The sequence below is a fragment of the Ananas comosus genome, unplaced genomic scaffold, assembly GCF_001540865.1.
Source record: "Ananas comosus cultivar F153 unplaced genomic scaffold, ASM154086v1, whole genome shotgun sequence".
NCBI classification, from domain to species: Eukaryota; Viridiplantae; Streptophyta; class Magnoliopsida; order Poales; family Bromeliaceae; genus Ananas; species Ananas comosus.
In genome coordinates, this window is record NW_017892084.1 from 1 (window position 1) to 8,708 (window position 8,708).

At 37.8% G+C, this 8,708-nt stretch overlaps 2 protein-coding genes across 4 annotated transcripts; one reads left to right on the forward strand and one right to left on the reverse strand.

The window, feature by feature from the left end:
* The first annotated feature begins 716 nt into the window (after positions 1 to 716).
* On the forward strand, positions 717 to 3,908 carry LOC109705308 (deoxynucleoside triphosphate triphosphohydrolase SAMHD1 homolog). 3 transcript variants are annotated; one of them, XR_002214694.1, is made up of 11 exons: positions 717 to 820; positions 892 to 965; positions 1,573 to 1,665; positions 1,755 to 1,856; positions 2,180 to 2,260; positions 2,365 to 2,456; positions 2,573 to 2,588; positions 2,886 to 2,996; positions 3,421 to 3,518; positions 3,626 to 3,690; positions 3,785 to 3,908. XR_002214694.1 is itself a non-coding variant. In XM_020226043.1 (10 exons), the coding sequence occupies exons 1-10, from the start codon at positions 778 to 780 to the stop codon at positions 3,882 to 3,884; spliced, it is 810 nt and encodes a 269-aa protein (XP_020081632.1). In that variant the 5' UTR covers positions 717 to 777; the 3' UTR covers positions 3,885 to 3,908. The 3 variants fall into 3 exon arrangements, 2 of the variants coding, with proteins under 2 accessions (XP_020081632.1, XP_020081633.1); XM_020226043.1 differs by lacking the exon at positions 3,626 to 3,690; XM_020226044.1 differs by lacking the exon at positions 3,785 to 3,908 and having other exon boundaries at positions 3,626 to 3,723.
* A 993-nt stretch (positions 3,909 to 4,901) lies between these two features.
* On the reverse strand, positions 4,902 to 8,702 carry LOC109705309 (ubiquitin-like-specific protease 1D). Its single transcript, XM_020226045.1, has 4 exons — positions 8,615 to 8,702; positions 6,764 to 6,878; positions 5,874 to 5,981; positions 4,902 to 5,786 (listed from the first exon to the last, which is right to left on the reverse strand). The coding sequence occupies exons 2-4, from the start codon at positions 6,851 to 6,853 to the stop codon at positions 5,637 to 5,639; spliced, it is 348 nt and encodes a 115-aa protein (XP_020081634.1). The 5' UTR covers positions 6,854 to 6,878; positions 8,615 to 8,702; the 3' UTR covers positions 4,902 to 5,636.
* Positions 8,703 to 8,708: the final 6 nt, after the last annotated feature.

Genomic DNA, 8,708 nt, shown 5'->3' on the forward strand with positions numbered 1-8,708 from the left:
TCTAGTTGCCAAAAGTTTATGTAGAGCATGTCGGGAGATATTTTCCATATACTTTATGTCCCCCTATAGAATACTTATTCCCTTCATAAAAAGTTCACCGAGTTTGATTGTTTTGGCCAGCCTTTGCAGTTATTAGCAGCTTGTTGAATTTGTTTAAATGAATTGACTTGGTCCACTGTAATTTGGCTCTTAAATTCTGGAAGAGAATAACCTACCTTAGTAGGAACAAGAATTCATTTATCTAGTTCTAAGGAGGTTCAGTTATTATACCCCAATGAAAGTCCGTATTTTTGTATCTACTCATGCAGCTATCCATAATCTATAGGGAGAAGTTTGTTTTATATTAGCGAAGTCTTCTAGAGAAGGCCATTTTTTGCAAGTACAAGGGTATATATGTGAAAGTTAAACTTTTGAAGTCAATGCATGAAAATTTGCAATTTGCAAGGATATATGTATATAGATAGTTATGTAGGGTTAGTGAAAGCTTGAGAGCAATCAATGGACATTTGTTAGTCAAAAATTGAATGTAAGTTAACTAGCGTACAACAGAAAAATGCCAAAAAAAGAAAAATGATGCATGCCCTTATTGTTGTCGTTTACTATTAATATAATTGATGCCAGAGATTAGTATAGCAACATGAACTAGTATAAAAAGTGATGTAATTGCTTCTTTTTCTTCATTATGTTGGAGAGGGCACAATTAATCAGACTTTAGTTTCAATCTTTTTGCTAACCTTTGTTCTGTATATTAACCTTTCTTGCAGATTATTAGAAGGCATGCGTGTTATGGACAATGAAATATGCTACCCAGCCAAAGAATGTAATTATTCTGTTGAAAATACTCGAAAATTATTTTTGTGCTTGTCGAGTTACTAATGATTTCAGGACCAGATCTTACCATCCACAAATTGTTTGCAACTCGTGCTGACCTTCATCGTACCGTCTACACCCATGCAAAAGTGAAGGTACTTATATTTTTTTAGACATGCATGTCCCAAAGATATGCAATACAAATCATGGCTGGTTTAACATTTGTCTTTCTAAAACATATTAAACTGTTCTAGTGAAAAAATGCCTGGTTCAACTATACCGTCATAAGCTTTAAAAATCATAGATGCCCCTTCGGATGGCATTCTAAAATTTCATTTATGTTATTTATCCTAAGGGTGTTCTCGAATTTCTAGATATAATGTGCGGGCATTTAGGAAATTATGGATTGGCACAGGGGTATGTATGTGATTTTCCTTAAGATTTATGTGGTTGTTGCTTGGTAGTACCAATCCATTATGCTTCTTTCATTTTGTATTCATGCTAAATGCACACTTTTAGTTAAGAATACCAGTGCATTGTATACCCTATTATCCCCCAGGAAATTTCTGACCGTGGATCTTTGTCAGAGTTTCTTTTGATGAGAGCTTTGTGCACTAACTAAACACTATTAAATATTTTCTTTAAATTTCTAATTGCTCTAGAATTTTATGCGTCTTGATTTGCTCACAAACTCCTTTTTCCTGCACAAAAATGAAATATACACGGCTTCTACCTTTCTAACATTTTTGCTTTTCCGTTTAGGCCGTTGAGCTCATGCTTGTAGATGCGCTTCTTAAGGCCAATGATTACCTACAAATATCTTCGTGTTCTTTGGACCCCGCTGAATTTTGGAAGGTTTTTCCTTAACCACCCATAATTGACTATATTTATTTTTTATTTTATGTACACTGTTCTTTATGCTTATGTATCTCTCAACTTTGTAGCTGGATGATACACTACTAAAAACCATTGAAATAGCTGATAGCAAGAAGTTGCAAGAATCAAGAGATATTATCCGACGTATTCGTCGAAGAGACTTATACCAGGTAAGTTTCTCCATGCTCAACTTTTATTCATCCTGTCGAATAACAAGAGAACTTTTACGTATGCATATGCAAAGTGGTTCTTTTTAAAGGATTCATTTTCTAACTGCCGGCTTCTAATCGTTATTTATTTATTTATGTTGTAACGATTCTCGCTTTTCAAATTATCATATCACCACAAGATTATATTATTTTACGTAAATTGCTAGTTATTTTGAACATAGAGTTACCTTTTTTATCAATCCTATTTTCCTAGTGGCACTTTGTTTAGCGGGATGTTGAATTGGCAATTTGTTTTGACATTACGTCCCATTTATGCGAGGCAGTTCTGCAATGAGTATGCTGTTCCGAAGGATAAAATCGAGCATTTTAAGGACATCGCTCCGCAAGACATAATATGCTGCCAGGTCTTTAGAATCTAAAATTTCTTTCTCAATTATTCACTAATGCGCCCAACTCTACGTTATAAGACTATTGTAGTTTTGTATCTTGATAATACTATGTTTTGCAGGCAGCCGGCGGAGTACAACTGAAGGAAGAGGATGTCGCCGTTAGCAATGTTAAGATCGATTTGACGCGTGGAAGAGATAACCCTATTGAGAGGTATCTGGCAAGTTCATTTCTTTAAAATGATTATCTTTTTTTGATTTTTTCCCGCTCGCGATCAATTTGACTACTAACATATCCGCTTTCTCTGTCGCCCATGTTCCTGTATCCAGCATCAATTTCTTCAAGGTACTATATTTTTCTCCATAAACAATTTTTGCTACAGTATTTTCATAACAACTTTGAAAAATCAGTCTCTGGAGAATGGAAATGGATCACCACAAGAAACAAAACATGCTAGGGTTAGCTCTTAGAGGCAATTTATATGAAGAATAATCTGCAGTAATGTGCATAACAGTCGGATGAAAAATTTTGATAGATAGATTTATTTATTTATTTATTTTCTTGGTTTTATGCCTTGATATGGTGGGACCTTAATTTTTTCTTCTTGCTGCATTTCTAAGAAGAAATTTTTTGGGGTAATAGGATTACGACAGCGACAAGAAGTTCTCCATCTCAGATGATCGCATCAGCTGCCTTCTTCCTACATGTTACCAGGACAGAATTGTGAGGGTGTATGCCAAGAAGCCTGAATTGGTTAGTTCACTCCACTCTTTCAAGCCCTTGAAGTATTTGTTACTTCGTTCGATTTGGTTTATGCTCTTCTATTTTTGCCCTAAAAAAATTGCATTTGGCTTGGGCTTCGTTCTGTGCCTGTTTGGCCTGACTTCTTGAACTACTATATTTTGAGAAATGGCAACTAACTAGCTGTTGAAAATCAAAAAGTCTGAAAACTTTTGCTGTGGTTAGCTCTTATTTGAAGTTTCTGCTGTTGCTCCAACCGACAACAAAGTCCACTCTGGAGAAGCAATTCGTACTTCGTGAACAAACAAACAATTGAGAACAATAACTTGACGCCAGGATTTGAGGAATAACAAAAATATGAAACAAAAGCATAAACAATGCCAAGCACTGCCAAAATCTCTCTGAGGATTAATATTTGGCTTGTTATGATGTGCAGGTTGAGGCCATATCAGAAGCTTTTGAGAATCTACAGCTGAAAATGTACGGCGTGAAAAAGCAGGTACACGAGACGCCAGAAAAGAAGAAACGCCGGAGGTAACGACACCCCCTACGCCCTTAAGATGATTCCTCTGTTACATCTCCTAGCCTTCTAGTTGTACATCAAAAGAATAGCTTATACACGCGTATGTTCTTATTTGTAGGTGAGCTGTATAGAGACTGCATGTGTATTCATCTCTACGTATACTCACCCTACATAGCAATAATGGTAGAAAGTGCTAATTGCGCTTTTTTCCTTTCCCTCTTGGATGTATATAGATGTAGAAGTGCTGGTTGAATATTGTAGTTTCTGCTAATGGCAGGTTTTTGTCAAGTGCTGGCTTTTTGAACAGGAGTGTCGTGCAACAGCTCGAAATGGAAGCTGTTAATTCCATCGTCTGCCATTCAGTTTGGCGTCTATAGATAATCCAGAGAGCATTGGCTGTACGGTCTCTCTCTCTCTCTCTCTCTCTCTCTCTCTCTCTCTCTCTGCGTATAGAATGGCATGCACAAGAACAGCTTTGAATGAAACTTCTATAATAAACCACTTTATTATAGAGAACTCAGTATTACAGAGTTGCTATATTTAGTTTACGATGGAACCACCGGGCATTGATTGAAATATGGAGTGCAAGTTAGACGAAAGAGATTTTAGAGAGAAGAATATAAGGCGTGCCCGGATAGGTGAGAACGGCGCATGCGGTATTCACAGATTCAAAAGCAGAACTCCCCAAGGCATCTTCAAAATTTTGGTAGAGCAGCTGAACTCGTAGATCAGAATGCTTAATGTAATGACAAACCACACCGCCTTTCTGTATGATTTTTAAGTGCGACTTACACGTGCGGATGGGTGGCTAAGTTCACGCTTCGCATGCGTGCCAGTCCATTACACGCCCACATCAGGCCTCCCAAACCGGGGAAACGGTAAACACAGATGGATAGAAAGGTTACCGAATGAGAGGCTTATATTGCCTACATTTATACCTACAGCTGCAACGTAATAACAGTATAACAATAACAAAAAGTAAGCAGGAGAAAACCTTATTCGATAGATAAAGAACCAAAAAGACGAACAGAGACTAGAAAAGCCTCTTACTTGGCTCCTACAACCAGTCCCAAATATCTCTATACTCAACAGTTAAAAAAAAATCAACAACAACAAAAAAAGAGATAAAATGAAAGATAAGGCACGAAAAACCGAGGCCTAATTAGAGGTTCCTGCTGCTTTGTTTATGCTAAACACAACGTCCTTGTGAGTGTACATAGGATGGGATGGGACTTCTATTGTCGGTTAGCTCGCAATGCGACTTGGCGTCCTTTTTAAAGAAAAAACATTTGTGTTGCCAAAAACCTCTCTGCAGCCGCATAGCATGCAAGCAATCCATCATCCCACCAGCACATTTCATCGCATCAAAAGAAAAAAAAAACAAACAGAAAGGCTGAAGAGTAATGGATCTACAAAGCAAGTCCTTTGGTTGTGTAAAAGTTCAATTTACTTACAGACATGAGAATAGAGTAGATATCAAACAAGCTTCGAGACACCAATCAGGATTTTTTCCGACTCCCGGATGCCCTCGGGTGATATAATCAGGACGCCGACGGAACGAAACCAGAAAACAAAAGTTATCATGATTCTCGAATGAGTATAGTTAAAACATAACTTAATGGAATTCTTTCAACTGTTTCCCAGGTTTCCATCTACACCGTATGAATTCCTTCCACCGATGTAATGTTGGAGATTGACTGTACATTCCTCTCTCAAATTTGTTTTCAAAACCCATATATGGTTCGGTTGGTGCCCGAAGGATAGATTCGGCGGACAGGAATAATAAGGTTCGCTGTCGTAACTTATACACCTGGTCGACTATGGCTAGTACTAGCACTGTTAAGCTGGGGCAAAATTGAGGAGGATTCGTAATTCGAGACAGATTTGCAAAAAAAAAAAAAAAAAAAAGCTTCTTAGAGAATCACCTCCTTGAGAAGTCACGGCAATTTCTTTTTTTTTTTCCTTTTTTTTTTTTTCATTTCGGAGGAATTTTTGGCCAGAGGAAACTAGAAGTGAAAAGCATACTTTCAAATTGATGCAACTACTTACATTGTTCGGTCGATTGAAGTGTACGTGGAAGTGTTGCTGTGAAGTTCCAGTATAGTCCATAGTTGTCACCCGCAACACTGTCAACCATCTTCGTCGGAGTTCTCAGAGGACTTTAACTCCTTTTTGCAGTTTCCAGCTTTAGCCTTCCCAAATTCTTCGAGAAGCAGGATTCGGATTCGGTTTCTCAGAGCAGAAGCTTCTTCAGGTCGAAACCACCTGCGACCACCAAGCTGTCCAATGAAAGAGTCAAGAAACAAACATTTTGATTGAAATAAGACAGTGCAGTGATATAACACGCAAACTTTATGTTGGCTGACCGTTGCAAGGTCTTTCCTTCGAAGTCTTTCGGGGGCCTCAGCGATAAACCGCTCCATGAAGTAAAGCACAAATAGACCACAATCATACTCATTTTTCTGCTGAGGAACCTGGAACAGGAAGGATATAAGTCTTACTACAAGCGATTGAATGCCGGTATGAAAAGTATTATTGCGAAGCAAAGTCGCTATTTTTCGTTAAGTGTACATAAAAGCGCGAAAGAAGAAACTACAAAGCTTGTCAGATTGGAAGTATAGATTACTGCTAATCAACTGCTAGACATGGCCAGTGGTTTCAAAGACCAAATATGTTCCCATCTACCTGATACCACATAAAGTGCCCCTTTGACCTGGCTAATAAAGCAACAAACAAAATGTTTGGAGTTTCCACAGTAGTGGGAAGGGAGGCTGAAATGAGTTTCTGTGCCCAAAGGGCAGAAGTACCAATTTGAAAATTCTGCTTCTACTGTCGGAACAAGCTGTTTGTTCTTTTTAATCGTTTCTCTGACGGTGTGTAATTTTCATGAAAAGTGGAAAGTTATTCGTGGTTCGCGGAATAGATCAGCATTTTCTCTGGAAGCTCAAGACAGGTCAAACAGCCCCAAATATGACCAACAAATTTGTCGAGTGAGAAGCTCCTGATCCAAACACATCCAAATTTTAACACCCGAGGCTGCTGTAGTTCAGCTGATATTATGTGTCATTCATTTGTCTGAAGCAATAGCTTCTAAATTGTCATAGATGGGAATTACTGATTGAGATTTTCTGGTGTACGACATATTACTATGTTTGCAATTCCAGAACAGCACAATATCACCAAGAGCATAGTTATTAGAAAAAGTCAAATCAAGCACGGTCAAAAATTATTGTATAAATTTTAATAAGAATTATACCGCAATTTTCCTCTTCTCAATCCTACGAGGGAGATTCTTCCATATCCTTTCTGGTATGGGAATATCTGGCACAGGAGGATTTTGATTCATGTAGTTCCATTCTTCCTTTAGATACCTGCAATGTACAATGCCGAGTTAGGAATTCCAACACATAAGGCAACAGAAATATGTTGTATGGAAAAAAAAAAACAGGGAACTAAAATAAATAAACCCCTGGATATCTCATGCTTTGCACTCCAGTACCTCTCAATAAGAAAAACCTATATTTGGAATCTATTTTATAGTTTTATAATGTCTTCCAGATGAAAGAATTAATGAACGGGTCAAGTGATAAAATAGCACAAAGATTGAGGGTTTTCCTGTAGGCGAAGTGCAAAGCGTGATATGTCCAGAGGGCTTATTTTCATTTTAGCGAAGAGAAAGGGTTTAAACTAGAGAATGAAATCACGTGATGCGGGAAGTCACTGGGGGCCTGGTTGGATGCGAGGGTAAGCTATCTAGCATATCTCCTCTTACCGGAAAGCCATTAATTAGTTTGTTGTTAAGTGACACGAAAAGATGTCTAACCTAATTTCAAAGGATATGATAAGTCATCTAATAAAATGGAATGCATTGTTGTGAAAAATTATGAATATTAGGGCCTCACCATGAAGTGAAGTTAAAAAAATTAATGCTGTAACGACTTGGGGATCCAACACTAGTTATTCGCATGTCACTTGTTTAGATATCCCTAGTTATTCCCATGTAACTTGTTTAGACATTCAAACAGGTCCTAAGTAATACACGTATACAATATGTAACAAAACATAGCAGTTGATTGTAATAACTAACATCACATAATCAGGCCAAAGATGTATTATTTATTGGAGTGAACACTCCACCCATAGCATGAAATTTCTCTCTAAACCCTTGTCAGAAGGAAACCCAGTAACTCAACTGAACAGCCCACAACGGATAATTAATGCAAGATACTACTCTATGAGGGACAAAAATTTTATGGGCATAGTCCCCAAACTAATTAGTTTGGGGACTATGCGGATGGGCGCCATGTGGCACATCCGACGGCCACGGATGGAAAGGAAAAAAAAAACAAAGCCCTGTGTTTTTAGAGAGAGAGAGAAAACAACTGAGAAGGGCACCTGTTGGATCGGCCACGTGGCGCCGATCCGCACCGTCCCCAAACTATTAGTTTGGGGACGGTGCCCACAAAATTTTTGTCCCTCTATGAGCCTCCGACAAATAATTTTGTCAGCTTTATAGTCATTCGTGTTACCCTAAATTTCTGAGAATGAACGAATTTTTCAGACCATGAAACTCTCTGGTCCTCTTACCTTCATCCTGTTTTGTCCCTTTTCTTCTCTAACCTATCCATCAGGTTTCTACCACCAAGGTGTGTTTTCAAAACTCCTTAAGTAAAAGACTATCTGGTCAAAACTGCTGTTTCCTCAGTTACCAGTGTTTAATATGGATACCCGTTCTAGAGTTCTATAATTCATTTGGATCAGTAACTGCTAGTGTAAAACCAAAAGAAAGCCACTTAGTGTGTATATTTTAAAAAATAGAGTTCATCAGGTGGCTTCTGTGATCAATTTGCCGGGAATTAATAGGTTAAAATTTACTTAATAAACTGATAACCAATCAACAGTGAAAGAAGGGGAAAAAAGAAGCAATCTTTATCTGAAATAAAAACTTAAGATCAAGTATAAAAATGACAGGCTAAATTATGTTGGGATGAAAGTAACACGTAAATTTGTTTAATAGAAGAGTGAAAGACAGGAACGAATAACATGCATACTGAATTTCCACAAATCAGAACAAGTTGAAAGATGTATGCTTTTTCAGAGTACGTACTTGTCGATAACATCAAATATAGAACTACTACTGTGAATCTCCAATGAATCCAAATGAAGTACAATGGGGCCTGATTCATCTTCTTGTGCCGGTA